The 26603-nt window shown below is 44.4% G+C and overlaps 1 protein-coding gene across 2 annotated transcripts; it reads left to right on the top strand.

Annotated features, from left to right (window-relative positions):
• Positions 1–1644: 1644 nt before the first annotated feature.
• Positions 1645–25103, top strand: LOC308430807 (baculoviral IAP repeat-containing protein 3). 2 transcript variants are annotated; one of them, XM_080930093.1, is made up of 9 exons: positions 1645–1742; positions 14173–15117; positions 15223–15322; positions 16716–16794; positions 17725–17773; positions 20317–20451; positions 23037–23288; positions 24114–24155; positions 24371–25103. In XM_080930093.1, exons 2-9 carry the CDS (start codon positions 14265–14267, stop codon positions 24562–24564), a joined length of 1704 nt encoding a protein of 567 aa, XP_080786219.1. In that variant the 5' UTR covers positions 1645–1742; positions 14173–14264; the 3' UTR covers positions 24565–25103. The 2 variants fall into 2 exon arrangements, with proteins under 2 accessions (XP_080786219.1, XP_080786218.1); XM_080930092.1 differs by having other exon boundaries at positions 20317–20556.
• The last annotated feature ends 1500 nt before the right edge of the window (positions 25104–26603 follow it).

The raw sequence follows: 26603 nt of genomic DNA, 5'->3' as shown, positions 1-26603 counted from the left end.
TTGGAAGTAGGTGGAAATCTCAGTACATTCACTGCTAGAGCTCTGGTTGTAACTGCTCCATCCAGCGGAGTCCCAATCCAGCATTGTATTTCTAGATTGGCTAGGGCGCGTTCCTCACCCTTAGATGAAGACTCTTTAAGTCTGATGCTAATCGGCTGAAAATGGAGGAAGACAGACAAGGTTAAACTCCATAAGTCAAGGGTTTTGTTTGTTTTTCAAGAACTGGTTTGTCTGTGTAACCTGGCTGTCCTGGAACTTACTCAGGCGAGCCTCGAACTCACAGACTCACCTAACCCCCCCCCCCAGCTGGAATTAAAGGCACACATTACCACTTCCTGGAAAGAGTCACGTTTCTATGAGAGCACTGACATAGTTTATCGCCTTCCCTTGAAAGAGAAAATTAGGACTTTTGCTTTTGCAGATTTATTTATTCTGTTTATAAAACAAAGTGCAAGGAAAAACAAAACAAAAGTACATGAAAAAAATCACCAAAACAGGCCAAAAAGCCCCGAGGCTTTTAAAACTATTTTAAAAGTATTTATATATGTATATAATATGTGTATTTAATGTGTTTTGTTTCATGCCTGTGAGCATGCAGGTGCAGCGTTTGTGGAGACCAGGAGATGGCAAGGAGTCTCCTGGAACTGGAGTTACAGGTGGATGCTTGGAACAGAAACCTGGTCCTCTACAAGAGCAGCAAGTACTCTTAACTGCTTAGCCATCTTTCCAGCTCACAAAGAGACCTTTCAATTGCAAGAACTAGTGTAGTTCTAACATATTTAAAAATAAAGTCTCACTTTATAGTCCAGGTTGGCCTGGAACTCACAGGGATCCTCCTGCCTCGGCCTTCTGAGTGCTCGGATTAAGGGCATTTGCTGCTTCCTGCAGCTGTAGTGCAGACCTTTGAAATAATAAAAATAACCTGAGGGCTGGAGAGATGGCTCAGAGGTTAAGAGCATTGGCTGCTCCTTCAGAGGTCCTGAGTTCAGTTCCCAGCAGCCACATGGTAGCTCACACCCATCTATAGTGAGGCGTGGTGCCCCCTTCTGGTGTGTAAGCATATATGCAGGCAAGACATTGTATATGTAATAAATAAATCTTTAAAAAATAAATAACCTGAAATGAGATCCATATTATTTTTTACAATGTTCCTTTCAGCTCTTTCTTTCTTAACCAAAACAAAAGGTGAAACCAGAAAGACTTTTACAGAGTTACTCGGTTTTCCCCCCAATGTCAAGTTTACTTTTTTAACTTAGCAGTTGTGCCCTGGACACTTGTGGCTCTTTTCACAGTGAAGGACTTGGAGACTGCAGGATGGGAGGGAGCTGGGTGGGGATGGGGGGCTGGAAGGCCTCTGCAGGCACGGCCCATAGGCCGCACATCTGTTTTCAATGTTCAAGAGCTGGGTACCTTGAAGCAAAAACTTTCAGTAAATGGCACAAGGAGGCGGTGTCCAGGAAGTCACGCACCGAAGGACCATGGAAATCCCCCGCCCGGTTGGCTACTGCGAGGAGGAAGTGCGTGTGGTTTTCACCCCGGAGTTCCCCGGAGCTCTGGAGGAAAGCACCACAGGCCAGAGCAGCCTTGGGCGGGGCAGGGTGGGGGCGGTGGCCAAGGCCAATCTGGGGTCCATTAAAGGAGTCACGACACTCAGCCACACCCCACAGGCCAGGCCAGGGTGACACCCCCGGAGATCAGAGGTCATTCATTGCTGACGCGCAGAGCCTAGGAAACTAGCTGCGGTGAGTACTTGCGCGCGGGGAACGAGCCAGGGTCCCTGTGGGTGGCTCAAGGATCACCAGAGTGGCTGGACCGAGCCAGGACCTGCAAAACCGGCTTCTGTGCACCTGTGGTCCTGCGGGAGGGACACGCAGGCTGGCCACTCTGACTCTGGCTGCCCATCCCCCCCGCCCCGCCCTTGCTGGAGCTCGGTGTATTTAACTTTCTGAGTAAGGCATCGGATGGCTCAGTACCGAGGAGTTGGCATTTTAATTCGGCTGCTGCGGGAGGCATCTGGGAGACTTGACACTGTGAGAACCCGGCGTATAAGGGATGAATTTGGGGGGAAACTTCGAGGTTGTTTTAGTGATCGGCTCAGGAAAACAGTAGGACTCTTTCTTTTGGGGGAGTGATGGGTGTGTCTGAGACTATCACACTATAGCTGAGACTGGCTTTGAACTCCGGAGAATCCTCCTGCCTTTTACCCCTTGAGTGCTGGGATTACAGGTCTGAGTCACTGTACTCAGTCTCTCAGCAGTGCTCTTAATCCTGTTGCTAAATCGCTGGGGGTCGTTTATGTCTACCTCGTCCCAGGTTCTGATCATCGCTGTAAGAAGTAGGTGCCATTACTATCTCCACTGTGCATGGAGGAAACTGAGGTACATGTGGTGTTTCTGGGTCTCACTATGTAGCACTGGCTGGGCTGGAACTGGATAAGTAGAACAGGCTGGCTTTGAACTCAATGAAGCATCTGCCCACCTCTGCCTCCGGGTACTTGGTGGCTTTCTTGCCCATCATTACACTCTTGGTGAAAAAGGGACTGATTCTCTTTCTTGAAATTCTGTTTTGTGTGACTCCGGAGACAGGGAGTAAATTGCCACGAGGCCAACTTAGCAGTCACAGGGGGGAATTAATAAGCGTAGGTGCTATGAACATGCTGGGCTCAGCCAGCTGTGCTAAGAAATTCTTTGATGACAGGTTTTGCTGGGATTAATAGTGCAGGTCTGTAATCATAGCACTTGGGAAGTGAAAGCTGAAGGGTCAGGTGTCCAAGGCCAGCCTGGTCTGTGTGTCACACGGCAGCAGCTAGGCACGGTAGCTGTGGCTACTACAGAAGTTAACGCATATTGCCTGTTCTGAAGGAGTTATGGTCCAAGGTGGAGAAAGACACCTTTACCCTCCAGTGTCCAAGGTGGCACAGCTCACTGGCCCAGAGGGTGGGGTAGCCAACAGTCCCTGGGTCTACTGGACATGGTAGAGTAAGCAGAGAAGAAACTGGGTGCCAAGCTCATCTATAAAGAACCACTGGAAAGACAGAGGGCTTCCTACACACCAATGTGGACAAGAGCAGGGATCAGGACATGCCTAAGAGGAAGTGGGCACAGTAGCCAGTGCCAACACTTCCAGCAAATTTGATTTAATGGAGAGTGAATGGTGCTGACTGTGCCTGTGTGGAGATGTGCTTCATAAACAAACGCTTTGCTGGCCTGGCTGTGGAGTGAGAGAGGGCCAGACTCAGGACTGGCTGAAGTACAAAGAGGGGGTTTGAAGTATGTTTATTTAGAAGCAGAAAGAGGCTTTGGCATGGTTACTGTGTGTGTATGGTGGGGGGCGTCTGGGGTCCTTCAGGATTTGGGGAAATGTGAAGAGGAGTCCTTCAAGAGCAGTAGAAGAGAGTAGGATCATGGAGAGGCAGTTGTTCTGAGGTGGCCAGTAGGCAGAGGAAGAAAGACTGAGGATCTCACCTAGCCAATGGAGCCAATTGGTGAAGCAGTGAGCTTAGAGGAGGGACTGGGGGTATTTCTGCAAGTGCTACGCAGGATGTGGAGAAAACAGATGCCTCTGTTACTGGGGACATAAGCTACTCTAGTGTTTACCAAAATCAGTAGAACAGCCCTTCAAAAAATTGAAAAATAACCACCAGAGGACTCAGCTCTACTGCTCCTTGGTAGGTGTGTGGAGCAGTGTACCTGAGTACGTGTGACTTAGTCACTGCACTGCTGCTGTGAGGAGACACCGTGGCCAATACAACTTATAAAGGGAAGCATTTAACTGAAGCTTGCTTACAGTTTCGGGGAGGGTCCATAATCACCATGATGGGGAGCATGGCAGCATGCAGGAAGGCACTATGGTGGAGCAGTATGTCTTACTTAGGGTTTTATTGCTATTAACAGACACCATGACCAAGGCAACTTTTATAAGGTCAACATTTAATTGGGGCTGGCTTACAGGTTCAGAGGTTCCGTCTATTATGATCAAAGCAGGAGCATGACAGTGTTCAGGCAGGCATGGTGCAGGAGGAGCTGAGAGTTCTTCATCTTCATGTGAAGGCTGATAGCAAAGTACTGGCTTCCAGACATCTAGGAGAGGGTCTTAGAGCCCACGCCCACAGTGACACACTAACTCCTGCAGGGTCACTCCTGGGCCAGGCATATACAAATCATAATACAGTAGCTAAGCTAACATCCTGATCCATAGGCTAGGCTGCAGGCAGAGAGAGGTGGGGAGAGTGAGAAGAAGGGAATGAGGTGGTAGGGAGAAAGGGAAAAAAGAGGAGAAAGACTAGTGTGGAAATCAAAGCCCATCCTCAGGCCACACACCTCCACCAACAAGGACACACCTCCTAAACCCCTCCTAAACTGCCCACCTACTGCAGATTAGACATTTATATGCATGAGCCTATGAGGGCCATTCTCATTCAAGCCACCATGCTGCTCACTTCGGGGCAAATTGGATGAATGTTAACAGGACAAAGAAAATGTGTGTGTGTGTGTGTGTGTGTGTGTGTGTGTGTGTGTGTACACTGAAATACTATTCAGTTGTCAAAAAATTTTAATGGTCTCATTTGAAGAAATAGATGGAACAGGAAATCATGCCAAGGGGAAAAAAGGCAGAGGCATAAAGACAAGTATGCCTTCCTTTCTGTAAAGACGAACTGTTAAACGCACAAATATATACATATGTGTAAGTGTCACAGGCAAAACCACTCATTTGTTTATAATCAGTATGCATTAATAATTTTAAGGAAAATGATTAGAAGCTGAATTACTGGCCCATGCCTGTAACCTCATGTTACTGAGAATTTGAGGCCAACTTGGGTTACAGAGTGAGGTACCAGGGTAGTCTGTGCTATAATGAGTATCCGTCTCAAACACAAAGCAAACGAAAATATAAAGAGGCACATGAAAAGGATACGCTAAAGTGCTGGGACTGTTGAGAAATTACTGAAAAGTTTCAGAAGAGTGGGGCTGGAGAGATGGCCCAGCGGCTAAGAGCACCTGCTCAGTACATCTGTGCATTCGATCTGATCTGCTACTCATGACTTCTGGGTGAGATCTGTGGCTGGTGGTACCCAGTGCAGCACTATTCTCTTGTGCTGGCGACTGTGTGGCTGGACCTTGGGTGTGCTGCCATGTGCCTCTGCTATGGAACCCCAAATCCAGCCCAAATTTGCCTAACTTCTTGATATATGTTGGAGAAAACATCTTAAGGAAAAGGGCATGGTGATGCTTGCTTGTGATCCTAGCATCTGGGAACTTGAGATTATGAGTTTGAGGCTGTGTTCAATTACATAAGGAAATCCTAGCTCCAAAAAAGAGGGAGTGGGGAGAGAAAGGAAAAAAAAGAGCATTGTGTTATATCCCTGAGTTATTTGACTTTAATTTCTCTGTTTTAAACAGGTTTATGAAGGACACAAACCCTTCTACTACTACTAACTTTTTTCTTAGTTTCTTCTGTAAACCAAAACATCTCAACATGGAGACCTAAAACTCTTAAAGGGACTTAGTCTGATCATGGAAGGTGGTTTTGAGCATGGACAGACAAATGTCTAAAAGCATGTAGTCTCATTCTCTGGGGTGTGGTTACTACGACTTAGTTGTAAATTTAACTTCTGGAAGGGAAAGGGGTTCTGTGGCTGGGGCAAAATTTTGGGGGCACAGTTTTGGAGCACCCTTCAGAAAGTTGCCTGGCAACCTCCCACTGGCTGCCAGTTTTTAAAAAAAAATGTCCTGGGGGCTGGAGAGATAGCTCAGTGGTTAAGAGCACTGGCTGCTCTTCCAGAGGTCCTGAGTTCAATTCCAAGCAAATATATGGTGGCTCACAACCATCTATAGTGTAATCTGATGCTCTCTTTTAGCATGCTGGTGTACATGCAGATGGAGCACTCATACATAAAATCAATCAATCAATCAATCTTTTTTTAAAAAAAGTGCCTGTGTTCAAGAAAGAGCCAAAATGAATGCTGGTTATCCAGAAGTTAGTAGTCATCCCTCTGCAGGATTACAGAAGTTTGCTGAGGAGGTGGCTGACATGTTGCAAGCCTTCAGCAATCACAGAGAACAGGAACAGAATGTTCTGACAGGCATATCAAACTTAGTGGAAGTAAGACAGATGAGAGTTGAGAACTATCTACCCACAGTGCCATTGATGTTTTAAAGGTCTACCCTGGAGGTCTTTCCAACAGATGCACGGTTTAAAATGGCAGTGGCTACATTGTTTTGCTAAGTGAGCCAGCTTATTAAGAAAAATTTTGTAGAATGACTGAGTTTTTATATACCTGTGGAGTTAGAGGGTTGAGTCAAACTGACTCCATGGCAGGCTTTGAGATGCCAGTTCAGGGGTCTGTGCCTACATTTCTATTTCCCAGACAGAAATGAACAAACCAGTTCTAAGAAAAGACCATAGCCTGCGGGGCAATCAATCAGGAACTGCCCTGCCATTTTGCCTGAGGCACCTGCTCTTCTTTCTCCTTGAGCCCCTGAGGAGGATTTCTATCTTCCCTTATTTTCTGTCCCCAACATCTGTCCCGCTGCCTTTTCTCAGCTGGTGCAGACAGAGGAAGAGGAAAAACTCAACTCCACATGGAGTCAGCCCCACAGTTGGGCTCAAACCACCACCTGATCAGGGGAGAAAACAGTTTATGACATACCTTTCCTTATTCTCTTTGCTGTTAATGATCTTTACAACTGGAAGTTGCAGAATCCTAAAGTGTCAGAAAACCATCTGCTCTTGATAGAGCTCTTGGGAGTCACCAGCTGCCCTGGGATGGTTGCCAACACTGTTCACTACTGAAGAGAGGGAAGAGATGGTGGGAGCTGCCCTGAAGTTGGTTCTGGGAGTAAAGGGCTGCCCACCTGGATCCGGGCCAATACTGATCAGCCTTTCCTCTGACTCAGCCTGATAAGAACCATAACACTGATACAGGTTTGGAGGGACTCACAGTCTACCACCAGTTTCTAATGAGGGGCCTCTGAGATGCTGCTAGATGGCCTACAAATGTGTTCACAGCAAGTGAGACAGTGTAGGGAAAAGATGAGTCACCAAGAAATTTTCTGGAAAGATTGATGGAGGCCTACAGGACCTACACTTCATCTGATTTAGAGGCCAGAGAGAACCACTCTGCCATAAGCATGGCCTTTGTCAATCAAGCTGCCCCTAACATCTGCCGGAAATTTTCGCACCTGGTCAGCTTTGTGGGTGTGCGACTAACAGAGTCAGTGGCTATAGCTGAGAAGGTTTTCAACAATCAGAAGACCCTGTGGATCGACAGACCAGAGGACTGGCAAAAGTCCTTCTCACTGCCATAAACCAGGGCTGCCCTGATGAAAGAGAGCTGAAAACCTGGCTTGTGGAAGGGCCATAGGTAAGCCAGTCCCCACTGAAGAAGAAACCCAACCTCCATTACAGAGAGACCAATGTGCCTATTGCAAAGAGAAAGGCCATTGGAAAAATGAATGCTCTAAGAAAAACCCAAGAGAGGACACAAAGGTTCTGGAGTTGGAGGAACTAGAACTGAGAGTGTCAGGGCTCAACTCCCTTCCATAAGCCCTGGGTAACCCTTAAGGTAGAGGGGAAGCCCATAAACTTTCTGGTGGACATGGGGGCATGGGTACAAGGGGTAATGTGCACCAAGCCCAACTCATGGACTACCTGAAGAAGGTGGACTTGGGAATGGGACATGTAACCCACTCATTTATGTTCATCCCTTGATGTCTAAACCGCCTGCTGGAAAGAACCCTCTTTGTCAAAATGGGAGCCCAAATCCATGTTGGTCCAGAGGGAGTGGAAGTTCTGGATAAGAATGGCCCCATCCATGTTCTGACCTTGGCCCTAGAAGAGGAGTACAAATATGTTCCCTCAACCAGCCCCATCTCCAAGCCCATTAGTCCAGAAGTTTCTAGCAGAAGTCCCCAAGGTCTGGGCAGAAAAAAAAAAAATCCCATGGGACTCATTTGACATTGGGTCCCACTTCCAGTCCAATTAAAGGCTGGAGCTACCCTAGCCCAAATCAGGCATACCTAATGCCCAGAGAAGCTAGAGCGGGCATCAGCTCTGAGAAGCAGGAATTCTGATTCTTTGCCAATCAACATGGAACACTCTCTCTTTCCAGTCAAGCAGCCTCATTCCTGTGATTGCCAACCTGTGCAGGATCTGAGGGACCCTCACTTGGGGTCTGATTAAAATGGGGAAACACTGAGGGAGTTGGAAGGGGCAGGCAAATGGAAGTGTGATCAGGAGAATGTGGTCAAAGTTCCTCATGTACATGTCTGGAAATGTCATTGTGAGATTGTTCATGTTGTATGTGTAGTTATTATAAACTACTGTTCAAAATAGTGAAAGGAATAAAGCCATGTAAAATATGACAATGTAAAACAGTAAAAAATATAATTAACAAAGAAAATAAAATTCTCCTATTCAGTCTACAAACCTAGAAAATACAAGAAGAGAGACTTAGACATGCATACCACAGTTTCAAACCCTTCCTGAAAAGCATATATACACTGTACTCGACCCAAACTATGCCTTCTTCACCCTGCCTCTGGCACCCAAAAGCCAGCCTCTATTTGCAAGATTTGTAGAGAGGCTTTAATGAACTGCTCACTTGGACACATCTGCCTCAAGGATTCAAGAACTCACCCACAATCTTTGATGAGGCTCTGCAGGAGGACCTGGTGAGTGCCAGGTGGCCCATCCTCAAGTAACCTTACTCCAGTAAGTAGATGGCCTAATTGTGGCCCCTGACCTGGAGACATGCCTAGAGGCCACAGCAGACCTACTACAGGATCTGAGTAGCATGGGCTCCCTAGTGTGTGCTGGGAAGACCCAGCTTTGTCAATTTGATGTTACTTATCTGGGGTAAATACTCAGAGCAGGCAGGGGAGGCATGCTGTTAGACGCCTATAAGCAAACCATCCTCAGCATCCCAGTTCCAGAAACCAGAAGCAAAGCACAGGATTCTTGGGGGTCCACCAGGTTTTGTAGGCACTGATATAGCTAAGCCATTATATGAGGCAGTGAGGGCCAGGAAGATAGAATAGATGTCTGATATGGGCATAGCTTTTAAGAACTTAAGAGAAGCCTTATTAGAGGCACTGGTCCTGGTCCTCCTGGACATTCAGAAACCTTTCCACCTGTATGTGAATCAGGGAAAAGGGTTGGCAAAGGGGCTACTCATTCAGACTTTGGGCCTATGGAAGACTTGTGACTTACTTATCAAAGAAACTGGATTCAGTGTCTCAGGAATGGCCAGCCTGTCTCTGGATTATACCTGTCACCACTCTGCTGGTCAAGGATGCTGACACAATAACCATGAGACAGGAACTTGTTATCACCACCCCTCATGCTATTGAGGGGGATTCTCAAGAATCCATCTAACCAATAGCTGTCCAAAGATAGACTGCACACTTACAAACACTGCTTTTGAATCCCTCTGTATAAGGCATAATCCATTACCTGCCCTAAACCCAGCCACCCTGCTACTGGACCCATCCTTAGACATACAGCTTGATTGCTGTATAGTTTGGGGGCATGTTCAAAACATTAAGCCAGATCCAGCTGATTACGTTGGCTGGATGCTGAGCATATCTACTTCACAGATGAGAGCAGCTTCACCCAGGACAGAACTAGGTATGAAAGGGGTGGCAGTGGTGGACGTGGACTCTGTTATTTGGGCAACTGCTTTGCTGCTGGAAACTTCAGCCCAGAAAGCTGAACTAAAGGCTCTACCACAGGCTTTAAAACTGGTGAAGAGGATCATAGCTAACGTCTACACGTGATGATAGATCTGCCTTTGCCACAGCTCATGTGTATGGGTCCATGTACCAAGAGAGGGGACTGCTGACTGCTGAAGGAAAAAACATCAAAAATAAAGAAGAAATACTTGCTTAATGGAGGCATTAGGTGGCTATAATTCATTGCCCCGGGTATCAAAAATGGACATCGAAAATAACCTGAGGAAACAGGCTAGCTGATAAAACCATAAGGGAGGCTGCTCCGGCTTCCATTGCTCACATCCTGGTAGCCTTGCCACCTCCTGTACTTTCAGCTATCTCCAGATATATTTCTGAGGACAAACAAGATCAGGCCAAATGCCAGGAAGTCTACCGAAAAGGTGGATGGTTGCACATTGCCAAGGTCTGCACCATCTTACCTAAGGAGTTTGCTAAACAACTCATCCATCAAACCTACCAGGCCTTGCATCTGGGTCACCAAAAATTAAAGGAATTGTTGCAAGGAGCAAATTTCAAACTATTTGACTTGGGACACCTACCAGGCTATGAACTCCTCAGGACTAAATCAAGGAACTCTGGAAACCAGAATCAGAGACTAGTTGGGGAATAGATTATATGTAAGTAAAGCCAGGAACATAGTTTTTATAGATACTTTTCCAGGATAGGTAGAATCCTACCTTACAAAGAAGGAGACTGCCAATGTAGTGGCAAAGAAGACTCTAGAAGACAGTCTGCCCACCCTGCTTGGACCAGCATTCGTTTCTTAGGTAACTCAATCCCTAGCACAGGTTCTGAGAACCAATTGGAAGCACACGGACCCCAGAATTCAGGACAGATAGAGAACATGAATCAGCCCCAAAAGAGGCTTTGACCAAATAAACCCTTGAAACTGGCAGTGACTGGGTGTCTTTGCTACTTTATGCCTTATATAGGGCTAGGAACACCACCTATACTTTGAGTCTCACTCCCTTTGAGATTCTAAATGGGAAGTCCCCTCCCATGTGGCCTAATCTTTAGTCTTATATTCTAGTTGACTATGACCAACATAAGTTCTTGGAGTCTTAGGGGGCCCTCCACAGAACCCAGAAACAACTTTGGCCTTCCATCTGTCAGGTTTATGAATCTGCTTCTCCCCCTAACCCTCGTTGCTTTGAACCAGGTGACAAAGTCTGGATTCAGAGAGAACCACAAGACCCTGGAACTTCAATGGAAAGAACCTCACATTGTGATCCTGACCATGTCAATGGCTGTGAAGAGAAATTGGATCCAGACAGGAATATACCCTTTCCATGTTAAGCCTGCCAGTAGAGAGACAACCCACCTTAAAAGCAATGGAAGGCAACCCTACATCCCACCAAACCATTAAAGCTTCCATTTCAAGACTCCTACTTGCCTACTGCTTACAGCTACATCAACCACTAACCCCTGCTATACCCTCCATCTAATTTGGCAGATAATTCTGCAAAGGGTAAGATTGTCAACTCTAACACCCACTCAGTTCCCCGGGGGCACTTATTTCCCTAACCTTCATGTGACCTAGGATGAGGGATGGGATCCCTCAGATCATCATCCCTTCCTTGGTTCCGGTTGTAACTTGCCTGGGGCTTGAAGGCACACATGGACTCCGGCCTTTTATGTCTGCCTGAGATATTCTTGGACTAGAGCCACTAGGCCAAATGTGGTGGTCCAGAGCCTTTTTTCTGTGCAGCATGAGGATAAACCGGATGGATAAACTGGAAGCCTCCTGTTAAAGATGATCTCATTGCTATGACCCAGTTGGAGATACACAGACACTCAGAGCCAGGTCCTGCATACAAAAGGATACCCAGCCCCCCAAATGAGACACTTATGGACCTTGCTTTGAACCCCCTTACTAGCTGAGTACCCCCAGGGGGTGATGCAACAACCTTGTCATTAAGTTTACAGATGATGGTAAGAAAGGAAATTGGACTGAGGGTACAATATAGGGACTAAGACTTTATATCCCGGGCTATGATTCAGGATTCTATTCGCCATCCAACTACTTCAGCATGGCCTCTCAGGGCCCCTGGTCCCTTTGAGCACCAACAAGGTGTAAAACCAACTCACTACCCTCTTGCACCAGTGAGGTCCCACCTATCCTCTAAGTCAGGACCCTTGCAGTTACTAAAAGGCATTTTCTAGGTTCTTAACTCCTCCTGCTCAGATCTAACTCAGGACTATTGGTGATGCATGGATACTTAGCCCCCTTATTATAAAGGAATAGCAGTCCTTGGGGATTATTCATAGACTACAGAAGGTAGCTGAGGTAAATGGCAACAGTCAGGCAGAGAGAAAAGCTGACCCTGAAACCACTGACAGGTCAGGGATGCTGTGTTGGAAATCAGGTACTCTTTGAATATCCCCACCTCTGCAACATCACTGTACGCCATGCCACTGTAGGATGCCTGCTACCCCAGATGGTGCTTGATGGGCTGGTTCCACAGGCTCACCGCATGCATTCATGCCCTAGATTTAATGTGCCTGAGGATTTTTGTATTACAACTTGTCTCTCAGGTGGCTTATACAGGAGTGGATATAGTAAACCAAGTGGCTTCTACAGTGGACCTGGTAAAAAGAGTTGCTGAAGCTGGGCCCTGTGAATGTCCATAGATGCTGATCTGGAGTTAGCAAAGTCCGTTACTGCCCTAAAGGAGTCCTTCTCTTCCCCAGCCCAGGAGTCCTACAAAATAGAAGGGGCTTGGACGTACTGTTCTTTTAGCAAGTATGTCTCTGGCCTTAGGGGAACAATACTATTTTTACATCAACCATACTGGGGTCATTGAAGAATCGATGACCTTAGCCTTACTAAGAAAAAGATTACATGACAGACAAATGGAAATAGAGCAGTCTCAAGGTTGGTCCCCTTTGTTAACTACCCTTGCTTCAGCCCTGGCCAGATTTATCATCCTTTTACTTAACTTGTGGACCCTATATAACTAATGCTTTAGTCAGGTTTGTCAAGGAATGAATTTCCACTGTCCAGCTAATGATTCTCAAGCAACAGTACCAGCCCATAGCATGGAAACATCTCAAGGATTCAAGATGGGCCATGACTCAAGGCAGGAATGAGAGGCCTGAGCTAAACTGATCCCATGACAGGCTGTGAGATGCCAGTTCAGGGAAATAAAAAAAAATAAGTTTTTTATTTCCCAGAACTGAACAAACTAGTTCCAAGAAAAACCATAGCCTGTGGCCAGCCAATCTAGAGCCCCACCACCTCCACCATCATTTGGCCTGAGGCAAAAATAGTCAGCAACAGTTCTGGAAACCAAACCTTACCCAATTCCAGAGACACCCATACTCCTAGAAATAGAGCCAGCCAATCAGGATAAAGTTCACCTACCTCTCCCTGGAATTCCCCTAATCAACTTTAAATTGAGCCTGCAAACACCTCAGGATTGTTATTTTGGTGAATGGTAGATTCCTGCATGCTGTATTTTTGCAGAATAAACACTCTTTGCTTTTATACACTATTGGAGTCTGGGGTGTTATTTTTTGGTAATTCACAAACCTGTACAGAAGGGGGTGTTAGTGAGTTTAGATGCAATGAAGCTTCCTGAGGGTGACAACTGTGCTGTTTCTCCTGCTACCTGGAGATGATGAATTGCTGTCCTTGGTAGCAAATCTGCCACAACAGTGCATTGCAGGAGGTCGCACTGGCCAGTAGCCGCAAACCCTGGTGCCTTGATGTGGAACTGATTTGCTAATGGCTAATAAATCTTATGTGAGAAATTTTTAGTTCTAAAGGTCTCTGCTGTTTAGACTGTAATGGGCTTTTTCTTTTGTCTGGATAAATATGGGCACAAGGAATTTGAGATGAGTGCGTTCTAAAGACAGCCAGGGCTACACAGAGAAACCCTGTTCTGACCATCACCCCCAAATAAAGAAGATTGACTCTTGCAGGACAGCTCAGTGGTAAAGCACAGGCTTTGTGTCCCCAAGGCCCCTGGCTCAGTCCCTAGTGCTACCCAGATGAGCAGCAAAGGTGTTTTGAGCAGAGGATTAATTAATAACTCTGATCTTGGTCCTTTGAAAAGAAACAAAAACTAACCAAAAAGTTCTGAAGAGGTTTGTTATTTTAAAACTGTCTAAATCATGCTTTCATTTTATAGGAAACACAGTTTTTAGTGCAGCTTGGGTAACTGGTACGAATGCATTCCCAATGGCAAAGGGACGCCGACTTTCCCTCAGGATGTCCAGCACAGAGGGGCCCCAAGCATTGCGCTTCACAATGGGTCTAACCTTAAGCATACATTGGCTGTTGGGTAGAACCTAGTTTTTATTCTGTGCATGAAGATTATACAAAGGTATGATTGTGTGTAATTGTGCCGTGAAATGTATTGGGGTAGGATTTGGAATTTCATCCTACTGAAACCCAAAATACATAAAATTAAAAAAAATGAGTTTGTTCTTATTTTAGGTATCAGCCTAGTAGTAAAGCTGACAAAAAGCCATGCACAAATCTTCATCCCCAGAGCAAAGCTGGTCCCTTTCCCTCCCTGTCGTCTCGCCATGAACATGGTTCAAGACAGCGCCTTCCTGACTCAGCTGATGAAGGGTGCTGGCTCCTTTGAGCTGAAGTATGACTTCTCATGTGAGCTGTACCGCTTGTCCACATATTCAACTTTCCCCACTGGAGCTCCTATCTCAGAAAGGAGTCTGGCTCGTGCTGGCTTTTACTACACTGGTGTCAATGACAAGGTCAAGTGCTTCTGCTGTGGCCTGATGTTGGACAACTGGAAACAAGGGGACAGTCCCATTGAGAAGCACAGAAAGCTGTATCCCAGCTGCAGCTTTGTGCAGACTCTGAATCCAGCCAACAGTCTGGAAGCGATCCCTCAGCCTTCTCTTCCTTCCACAGTGACAAGCACCATGACTTCCTGCTTTGCAAGTTCCGAGAACACTGGCTACTTTAGTGGCTCTTACACCAGCTTCCCCTCAGACCCCATAAACTTCCGAGCAAATCAAGATTGTCCTGCTTTGAGCACAAGCCCCTACCGGTTTGCGATGAGCACAGAGAAGGCCAGATTGCTCACCTATCAAACGTGGCCATTGTCTTTTCTGTCTCCAGCAGAGCTGGCCAGAGCCGGCTTCTACTACATAGGGCCTGGAGACAGGGTGGCCTGCTTTGCATGTGGTGGGAAGCTGAATAACTGGGAACCGAAGGACGATGCTATGTCAGAGCACCGGAGGCATTTCCCCAGCTGCCCCTTCTTAAAAGATGTCGATCAGTCAGCTTCGAGGTACACTGTCTCTAACCTGAGCATGCAGACGTATGCAGCGCGTATCAGAACATTCTCTAGCTGGCCTGCGGGTGCGCTAGTTCATCCTCAGGAACTTGCAAGTTCGGGCTTTTATTATACAGGTAAGAAACAATCTGGGGATTATAAAGATCCATCATGTGTTATATTACACACGAGAATGGGCAAGTTTTATATACTTACAAATTTTGGTTCAAAATGAATTTTAGGACACAGTGATGACGTCAAATGCTTTTGCTGTGATGGTGGGTTGAGGTGCTGGGAACCTGGAGACGACCCCTGGGAGGAACACGCCAAGTGGTTTCCAAGGTAACTGCTTTGAAATTATTGCATCTTTTGTGGTTTTCATGAGTTACATCTTCCTTTATAGCAAGTATGTCTCTTTACTTCTGCAGATTTTATTTTTGTGTGTGTATTTTGCTTGATACGTACTTGAACCATTTGTGTGCAGTGCCTGCTGAGGCCAGAAGAGGGCGTTGGAGCCCCTGTGAGCTCTAGATGGTTGTGAGTCAACATGCGGAAGCTGGGAATTAAACCTGGGTTCTCTGAAAGAGCTGCTGGTGTTCTCACTTGCTGAGTCATCTCTCAAGTTCCGTTTCTTCAGATTTTAAACATTGTGAAGATTATAAAAATTGTTCACATTGATTTTTTTAAGTGCTTTGCATTGTGTTAGGTAAGAACTTTTTTTTTCTTTTACATTTATTTGTTCTATGTGTATGTGGTGTGGAGGTTAGAGGATAACTTCTGAGGGCTGGTCCTCACCTTTTACACTGAGGGACTGAACTCAGGTAGTTGGACTTGGTGGAAAGCACCTTTGTTAGCTGCCATCTCACCAGCACCCACTGTGAGTACACAAGAAAAACCATGAGCTCACTTTGAGGCTGCCATGATTCACTTTGTTGTCAAATTTAGTAATGTGTCTGTATTCCCTAGGGATTGGCAACCTCATCAGTAACGCGTCGGAAAGAATCCACATTCTTTCAAGCGAGCTCACTTGTACATGTTTTCAGTTAGGCGACTCCTTGCTTCCATATTTGCTTAAGGGTATTTTTAGGAACCTTAGAAGAGGAGAGAGCATCGAGGGGCACCTCATGGCCACTGCTCATGTGCTTACTTGGTCCCTAGCACCCGTGTTGCTTGCTGCTTGCCTCTGTGAGTTCCACTGTACTCACACACACACACAAACAAACCCACACAACAACACAGAAATGTACACAAGCAAAAAACCAATCTTCAAAAAACTTCAAAAGGAAAACAATACGCAGAGTCAGTGTGGGCTGAGCTGGGGCTTATTAATTCTTCCAACATTAAGAATCTGACCTCCAGGGCTACAGAGATGGCTCAGTGGTTAAGAGCACTGCTCTTCTAGAGGTCCTGAGTTCAAATCTCAGCAACCTCACAACCATCTGTGATGAGATCTGATGCCCTCTTCTGGTGTGTCTGAAGGCAGTTACAGTGTACTTATATATAATAAATAAATTATTAAAAAAAGAGAAAAGAACCTGACCTCCAGTGGTCCCTTATAGGAGCGCTTACCCAGCTTTTGCGTTAGATAAACATTTGGATATGGGTTTATTATTAAGTTTCACTTCACTTTTTAAAATTAAAATTAATTTTCAATCATAAAACACGAACTATACTTTAAGAAGTTGAGGATGAGCAATGTTGTCTTATTAAGTAACTCCTCATATTTATGTTTTAGGTGTGAGTACTTGATCAGAATCAAAGGTCCAGAGTTTGTCAACCAAGTTCAAGCCGGTTACCCTCATCTCCTTGAGCAGGTGGGAGGCCTCCCTTTTTTGTTTCCTTTTTTTTTTTTTAAAGATTTATTTATTTAATGTATGTGAGTACATTGTAGCTGTCTTCAGACACACTAGAAGAAGGCATCAGATCCCATTACAGATGGTTGTGAGCCACCATGTTCATGGGAACTGAACTCAGGACCTCTGGAAGAGCAGTTGGTGCTCTTACCCACTGAGCTATATCTCTAGCCCTACCTTTTTTGTTTCTTAATTATTTATTTTTTATTTGTAAATTATTAGTTTGCAAAAATTACTTATAAAAATAAGTCAGAAGAATATTACAGTGAAAAAGTGAGTTGTTTTAAAACACATCCTCCTTGTCAAAAACCTCAACATAAGTGTGCAAGATACTTTTCTTTTAAGAAAAAACGATCTAAAACTATTAGCCACATAAAAGATAGTGTTTGTTCTATTTCTCTACCATCTAATCTACTAACAAATTAAACTTTCAAATTAATAAACTACATGATAAATTTGAGAAAACAGCTTTACTGTATAATTTTTAAAAAATGGTTGGGAAAGCATTTGTTAACTGCTCCTGGGGAAAGCTAAAGAGATCTTATTTCATTGTCTCAGGTTCAAAAAACATGTTTGCGATGGTCACCGTATCTGACTGGTGTGGACTCTGTCCCAGCAGATGACTAGGAAACATGAGATTTTTTTGGATTCAGGGCCAACATGCTGCCTCCCAGGAAACTGGAGTCTGTCTTGCCCAGTGAGGACTTCTCTCCCTGGGGCACACTCTGCATGAAAGCAGTTGGTTTAGAGCCTTATTATTCAAATCCCTGATGAATGTAAACGAAGTGTTGCTTCAGTTGGAGACTGGTTAAAAGGAGCAGGTCTGTGGGTCATTTTCAGTGCAGCTCTAGGATGCAGTTTATATTTTAGCATGTGTGTTTCTTTTTATAGCTGTTATCTACATCAGACTCCACGGAAGACAACAATGCAGAAACAGCAGGTATGCATCATGATCATAACTCCTATATGAAAGTGATCCATTTTGTATTAAGGTTGAAGGGAAGCTGGGTGCACTGTAATCCAGTGCTTGAAAAGCGGAAGTGGAAGGCTTATGTGCTCAAGGCCCGATTGAACTATCTGAGATCCTGTCCTAAAAATAAAAACAACTGAAAGGTTATCATAGGAAATGAACATTCACGCTGATTTCTAATTCCTAATTGAAAATGTGATTTATAATTAAGATGCCCTGTTCGTGTCTATCAAACTTCAATACACAACAGAGTTGCATGGAGAACATTTAAAAAACAGTGTAAATGTCTAGTTTATGCTTCAGAACTCATAGATTGAATCAGTGTATGTAAGTGTGTATCTTGGGTCTCTATGTATAGTTGTTTTTGATGGTCCTGGGAATTGAACCTAGGACCTCAGGCATGCCAGTCTTAACCTCTTTCCCTAGCTCCATCTCACAGCAGTGAGCATCTACACTTTAAACAGACTAAATTCATCTAGCCTTATCCTGATGTTGGACAGTTGTGGGAATACTGTGCTTTCTGTTGCTGGCATTCTCTTCCTGTCTGTAGAGATGGCGGAAAACAGAGTTTCCATCCTTTCACTGGGACCCCTAGGCCCAGAGGATGGACCAATCGTTTGACTCTATGTTTTAGTGTTCAGTGCAATACTTTTCAATTATTTGTTTACTTTCATTTCTGTGCATTGGTGTTTGGCCTGTAAGAATGTTTGTGTGAGCTGGAGAAATAGCTTAACGGTTAAGAGCACTGACTGCTCTTCCAAAGGTCCCGAGTTCAATTCCCAGCAACTACGTGGTGGCTCACAACCATCTGTAATGGGATCTGATGTCTTCTTCTGGTGTGTCTGAAGACAGCAACAGTATGCCCACATACATGAAATAAATAAATTAAATAAATAAATAAATAAAAGCCTTTAAAAAAATGTTTGTGTGAGGTGTCAGGTCCCTTGGAACTGGAGTTACACACAGTTGTGAACTGCCATTAAGTGCTGGGAATTGAACCTGGGTCCTCTGGAAGAACAGTCAGTGCTCTTGACCACGGAATCATCTCTGTAGCCCCAGTGCAATACAGTTTTATTGTGGACTTTTGTTGTTCAAAGAATAGAAAGCAAGATAAACATGTGATTTTGTCATGAGCTAATGACATTAGAGGCAGGATGAATGCACACATATCTGAGGGAGAAAGTGAACAGACAAATGTCTAAGACTGAGAGACAGAAAAGGCTTTCTGGAAGGCAGATGTAGCAGCATCTGTCTGGGCCAGTTCCTGCCATCTCTGACCTTGTCTTTAAAGAACAAAACAGGGCTGGCAGATGGCACAGCCCGACTTGTAGCCCCCGGACTCTCATGATGGAGAGAAACTGACTTCTGAAAGTTGTCTTCTGGCTACCCACATGCCGTGGTGCACACATCCCTTCTCCAAAGAAACAACATAAAACAAAGCAGACTCAAGCAATGAAAGTGAAGGCTCTCTGGAGGAAACACTTGTCTTATCTGACAGTCCAAGAACAAAAGGAGCCAGTTAGCTGACAAAGCATATTCTGGGCAAAGGCATCAAAGGCTAAGCAACATGGAATAGCAACATTCAAAGAGCAAAGATTTTTGTCTAGCCAGAAGAGGGAGCTGCAGGCACAGATAATTACGTGAAGCCAGCTTGCTGACTCAGCACTGAAGGCAGAATCTATCTGCTTCAAAGTTATCAGAGGTCCTGAGCTCAATTTCCAGCAAAACATGGTGGCTCACAACCATCTGTAAAGAGATCCTGTATTCATATAAATAAAATAAATAAATCTTAAAAAAAAGAAAGAAAAGAAAGAGCTATCAGTTCATGAGTTCCAGGGCAAAATGCAAGGGGCAAGTGCTTGAAGCTGCTTATGGCATGGGAGGGTTAGGGTTAGAGGTGAGGCAGAGTCAGATCAGAATGTATAAGCCACAGTTTATACAGATCGGAGACTTTTATGGATCGTAATGGGGTTCAGCATGAAGATTATGACACTGGGTTTGCATTTTAAGTTGTGGGCTGTAGTATCGAGTAAGCTGGAAGGCGTGGCTGAAAGCACAGTAGTGAAGTTACAGAGTGAGCCAAGGTGCTCACTGGCTGATGGATGGGTAAAGATGGTGCCCTGCACACCTGTGACCTCAGCATTCGGGAAGCTGAGGCAAGACCTTGTCTATACAACGAGGCTTTGTCCCTCGAAAACAAACAAAAAAGAAAGACAATTACTGGCCATAATATAAAGCGTGAAACCATGCCATTTGCAGGAAATGGAAAGAACTAGAGATAACAAAGTATGTGATACCTGAACACGAATATATCACAATAAAAACATTGTAGACAACTAATAAATTCTAGCAAATATGTAGAAATAAACATTTGATATTGAAAGCGTATTTGTTTGTTAAATATAGATGAATTTGAGATGAGTCTGGGCTAATAATAATAAGCTTGAGGCTAGACTGGCCTAAAAGAATTTCTAATATCTGCTAATATCTGGTCAATCGCTCTTTCTGTACAGTGGTGCATTTCGGCCCTGGAGAGAGTTCAGAGGATGGAGTCATGATGAGCACACCTGTGGTTAAAGCAGCCTTGGAAATGGGCTTTAGTAGGAGCCTGGTGAGACAGACGGTTCAGCGTCAGATCCTGGCCACTGGTGAGAACTACAGGACGGTCAGTGACCTTGTGATAGGCTTACTTGATGCAGAAGATGAGATGAGAGAGGAGCAGACGGAGCAGGCGGCCGAGGAGGAGGAGTCAGGTACAGATTTACAAGGCCTTTCTCTGGAGAGATGTGCTCTCACCCCTGCGAGTTCATAAAAGATGCCCATCCATCCAGCCTGGCCTTTCCTATGTTTTCTATTCTAAATTCAGATTCTGAAAATAAATTCTTCACAAGTGCATTGTGGAGGCCTAGGGAGACAGCTCAGCAGGTAAGGGTGCTTCCTGCTGAACCTGACCACCATAGCTTGATACCCAAACTGACTTGAGTCACACAGGTTTTCCTGTCTTCTATGTGCATGCTGTAGCACAAACACACACAGAGACACACACAATAAAAAATCAGAATTGCTCGTTAAATTAAAAAATGTGTATGTAGAGCAAATGTTAACATTTTTTACATTTATTTATTTATTTATATTTTACATGAATGGGCATCTTGCTTGCATGTGTTTGTGCAATACCTATGGAGGCCAGAAGAGGGCGGCGTATCTCCTGGAACAGTGCTCAGTCACCAAGTAGGTGCTGGGAATTGAACCCAGATCCTCTGGAAGAGTAGTTACTGCTCTTCATTACTGAACCATCTCTCCAGGCTTGCAAACTATTTTAAAAATTTAAATATTTAGGATGAGTTGTTTGGTTTAAAAAACAAAATAAAACAAAACAAACAAACAAAAAAACCCTGGCTCTCATAGCTTTTAAATGTCCAAAATAATCACACTATTTGTGTGATTTTTATTTTATGCATGTGTACACAGATCTTCTCAATTAATAAGCCTTTATGCTTTCCTCTTAAGGCACAAATTTTGCACTCATGAGTATGTTTTCAACTATTACCTATTATCAAATCACCTCTTAATTTTTGAATAGGTGTGTGTGTGTGAGAGAGAGTGCAGGGGTTGTCATGACATGACAGATAGAGATCAGAGGACATCTTATTGGAGTGAGAACTCTCCTTTCACATTTTTTTTTTTTTTTTTTTTGGATTCCACCAAGTATCAAAGTTATGCCATTAGCCTGTGACTGAGTGATTTCTGTGCTGAACCACCTCACTGACCCAAAGCACATTCTTGATCCCAAGATGGCTGCTCATTCCCTTTCTTATAAATTAAGATGGTATCTGGGAGAATTAGTATTTTGACTATGTCTCGGTCTATAATGTTTACATGTTTAATTAATGTTTAATTTATGTGTATATATGTGTCCCTGTGTGAGTTTTATGTGGACTGTGTGTGTGCAGGAACCCTTAGAGCCTAGAAGAGAGATTGGCTTTCCTAGAACTGGAGTTATAGGGTGTTGTGAGCCATCCCTCCAGCCTCTGTCACTCCACCCCTGTGAGACAGTGTTTCAGATAGCTCAGACTGTTCTTGAACTTGCTCTGAGTGCTGTGATGACAGACATGGGCCTTGGTGCCTAGCTTAATGCACAGATTCGTGTTCAGATCCCCTGCCTGCCCACACAGGAGCTATCTTCCCTTATGACATTTGTAGACTCCTTGAATTTTGTTGCCCATTCCTCTAGGGCAAGTTCTCCATCCTTAGTCTGTCTGTTACTCTGGGCTGTCCTGTGCTCAGAGCCTCCTTCCTGGGTGTGTGCAGCTCTTTTTGTTCTGATTGCTATCCTCACTCTATCCTGATCTCTTTCCCAAACTTGGACCAGAGCCTCAGTAGATCAGGAAGCAGACTTTGAGACAGGATCTTGCTATGCAGCTCAGACTGGGTTTGAGTTCATGACTTTTCTGCTTTAGCCTCCTGAGTTCTTGTTTATCTAGTGAGTTCCAGACTAGTCTGGGTGAGGGCAGAATGAGACCTAAAACCAAACAGGACTGTCAGTACAGCTTGATTGGTAGAGTGCTAGCCAGGCATGTGGAATGCTGTGTATAACCCCAGCTGTGGAGTACATGCCTAGAGTCCAAGCATCTTTGCAGTGGAAGCAGAAGTTCAAGGCCACCCTCAGCAGTCAGGTGAGCATGAGGCTACTTTAAAAGACAAAACAAACAGAAAACAAAAATTCCCATCTATGACTGATTCTCTTTTTAACTAAGTACAATTTCTTTTGTCCTTAATGTGGTTCTATATAAGTGTCCTAGTGACAAGCTCAATGATCTAAAATCTAACTGCCTCTCCTAAAATAATTTTCAGACTGCCTTTATTAGTATTCGTCATTTTAAGGACATAGCAGAAAATATCTTCATAGTAGAAAATAGGATACTAAGACTGAAGAGGTGATGTGCACAGACATCGCTAGGTGTGCAGAGTGTCTTCCAAGCATTCACAAAGCCCCGGGTTAGATCCCAGCACTGCATAAGCTGGGCCTGGGGCCAACTGTCTACAAAGCCAGAGCTCAGACCGTAGCAACAGGAAAATCAGAAGTTTAATGTCAAGGTGACTTGGTAGCCAAGCCGAGGTACATGACATCTTTAAACAAACATGTACGATTTCATTCACACATTATGTAGGTACTGAAGGCAGTTGTGAGCACAGTCTGAGCGTGTTTTTCTCTCTCTCTCTCTTCATAAAGATGATCTAACTTTAATCCGGAAGAACAAAGTGGTGCTTTTTCAACATTTGACGTGTGTGACACCAATCCTGGATTGCCTCCTACGTGCTCGGGCCATCACTGAACAGGAGTACAAAACTGTGAGACAGAAACCACACACTTTACAAGCAAGAACACTGATTGACACCATGTTATCGAAAGGAGAAGCCGCAGCGACCTTGTTCAGGAACTCCCTTCAGGAGGCCGACCCTGTGTTATACAGAGATATATTTGGTAAGTGTTAGGAAATTATTTGGGGGAACTTTCTAGGCCAATTGCAAAGAAGCTTTTACTGGTAATTGGAGATTGTTGAAAAGGACTCAGTTCAATGTATACATTCTAATTGCACAAAATTAGGGCTTTGGTTGAGTTTTTGTCCAAAGTGTAAAGTGTTTAAAATCTGCTGTGTCTGGTGGAAGGTTCAGGGGTGAGATGGCTCAGCAGGTAAAAAAAGTACTTGCCCCATAAGCCTACACAAATCAAATGACCTGAGTTTGATCTCAGAACTGCCTAGAACTGCCTACTCTCCCCCACATTTTCTCTCTCTCTCTCTCTCTCTCTCTCTCTCTCTCTCTCACACACACACACACACACACACACACACACACACACACACTCTCTTTCTTTCTCACACACATACATATACACACACATGCTATCTCTCTCATATACAGACACACTCACACACATTCTCTCTCATACACATACACACACATGCTCTCTCTCTCTCTCTCTCTCTCTCACACACACACACACATTCTCATACACATACACACATATGCTTTCTCTCTCTCTCTCTCTCTCTCTCTCTCTTTAACACACACACACACACACACACACACAAAGTAAACAAATAAGTTTGCTGCTAGACATGGTCATCTATACCTGTAATCACAGCATCCGGGAGGCTGAAGCAGGAGAATTTTGAGTTCGATGCTAGCTTGGGCTACAGGATAATTGTGTGTCTCAAATAAGCATTAATACTAGATGAGTAAAATGTTTAGAATGTAAGCATCAGCCTTGATTCCTATACTGATGCTTTGCCTTTTCCTTCCCCAGTGCAACAGGACATTCGGAGTCTTCCCACAGGTGACATTGCAGGTAATGATGCTAAGACTTGAAATCTGCAGAAATCATCATTTTTTTATTTTCTTGGGATTTCACTAGAGGAAAAGTAAACTGCTCTTCATTTTTGCTCTTCATGCTTTTTTCTTCCCTCACGGGGCATCGCATGCCGTATGGTTGAAAACTGGAGGTGGGAGGGTCAGAGTTTGAAGTCAGGCTGTGTTTAAATAAAACATTTCCCCTCTTCACAGCTCTACCAATGGAAGAACAGTTGCGGAAACTCCAGGAAGAGAGAACGTGTAAAGTGTGTATGGACCGAGAGGTATCCATTGTGTTCATTCCCTGTGGCCATCTGGTCGTGTGCAAAGACTGTGCTCCCTCTCTGAGGAAGTGTCCCATATGCAGAGGGACCATCAAGGGCACAGTGCGCACATTTCTTTCCTGAACAGGACTGATGGCCCATGGTTGTGACTCCAGCCAGGAGGAGCATACATTCAGGGTCACTCCCAGGTCCATAAGGAACTTGAGGCCAGGCTGGACCGCAGGAGACACTGTTTGTAAATAAACAATGTAAAAATGTAAAAAAAGAAATGTGGAAAAAAGGAAAACCTTTGTCTCAACTCAAGAATGAATGGATTTCTTATGTAAGAATTTTATTGGTTTCCTTAAAAGTGCTATTTATTCCCAACTCAGAAAACTTTTCTGTAAACATATTTATGTACTACCTGCATCTAAAGCACATCTATTCATAGATTCAGATGCCATGAGAGTTTTGTTCTTGTTCCTGAAAAGCAGGGATTGCCTGCACTCCTGAAATTCTCAGAGAAGATTTACAATGTTGGCGTTTATGACTCAGAAATTTGAATCTTCTCGAGTTGCTTTAGGAATGGGAAGCACAGATTTCCATGAGTTTTATGCATAGAAATTCCTGTTATTTATTGGATGACATTTTTGGGGTTGGGAATTTTTATAAAGAATTTGTGAGGAAAAATTAATAAAGCAACATAATTATACTTAAAAAAATAATGCTGAGCAGGTTAATCACACCCAGATTCCTACTCTATCTTTTTAAGAATTTATAAATGATGGGGCTAAGGGGGTAGTGCAAAAGCATGAGGATCTGAGTTTGAATCTCCTGCAGCTTCATAAAAAGTCAGGAGTTGAAGTGACTTTTACTCTACAAGAATCATTTCAATGCTTGGTCTCAGGGTTTTATTACTGTGAAGAGACTGTAAGACCCAAATTGAGTCTTATCTATTTGAGGCTCTCATGAATGAGATGAGAGATTGGGGATTGATGCAAAAGCAAGAAGTTTATTAGTCCAGTGCACTGGGGTGGCCTACATCCAGAGGAGAAGCAACCTTGAGCCCTCTGTTAGTATAGTTTTTATACACTTAGTAACAGGTGGGCTACAGTGATGGTGACCAGGCATGCAAGCATTGGTGGGTTTAGTTGACTTTTAAATCGATTGGCTGCTGCCAATGTGGGTTGCATCTCAGGACCTATGTCCTATATTCCATGGGCCACCCAGATGAGACACTTTTCCTCAGGAATCCTCAGGAAGAAATGCTGCTTGGCGCCTGCGTGGGTCATATTTCTTCCCCTACACTCAGGGTTGCCCAGATAAGGTTGAAGCACTCCTTTCCAGAGGGTACAGGACTACAAAAGCCTTTAGTGGAAGAGGGGAGCTGTAAGGAGGGTGTGGGATTGTAAAAGCCCTTAGGATCCCTCAAGACACCATTACACCAAGGCAAATCTTAAAAGGACGACATTTAATTGGGGCTGGCTTACAGTTTCAAGGTTCAGTCTATTATCATGTCAGGAAACATGGCATTTCCAGGCTGACATGGTGCTGGAGAAGGAGCTGAGAGTTCTACATCTTGATCTGACTCTTCTACAGGGGGCAGAGCTTGAGCATTAGAAGCCCTCAAAGCCTAACCCCCACAGTGACACATTTCCTCCAGTAAGGCCACATCTCCTAAGTGTCACTCCCTGTGAACCAAGCATTCAAGCATGAGTCTATAGGGGCCTTTCCTATTCAAACCACTACTGCTTCCTTCACTAGTGGACTGATAGTAACACTTCCTCACTGTTACTTCTTGTAATGATGTTTCCCCAGTCATTCATGAGTTTGTTATGGATGGTGGAAGGGGGACACAGAGTCTCTTGTTTTCATTCATAAAGGAATTTTGAAATAGAGAACTTGACAACTGTTTACTCAAAGAGAAACACCAGAGCAGAAGTTCTTGTCAGACAAACCATTAAGTTCAACGATTTGGGAGCTAATCAAAGAGCACGTGCTCACGACTGTTACAGCTTAAGTTGTCAATTGATACACCTGGGTAGATTGATTCTCAGTGGAAGTGTGGCCTTCCTTAGATTGGCCTGTGGGCACATCTATAAAGCATTCTCTTGGTGGACAATGAATGTAGGCGTGGCCCAGCCCACAGTGGGTGGTATCTCTAGACAGATGTCTGGATGGTA

This window comes from Micromys minutus (assembly GCF_963924665.1).
Source record: "Micromys minutus genome assembly, chromosome: 16".
In the NCBI taxonomy this organism is placed as follows: Eukaryota; Metazoa; Chordata; class Mammalia; order Rodentia; family Muridae; genus Micromys; species Micromys minutus.
Note: the sequence above shows the minus strand (reverse complement) of the source record. Positions and strands in the feature narration are given on the sequence as shown.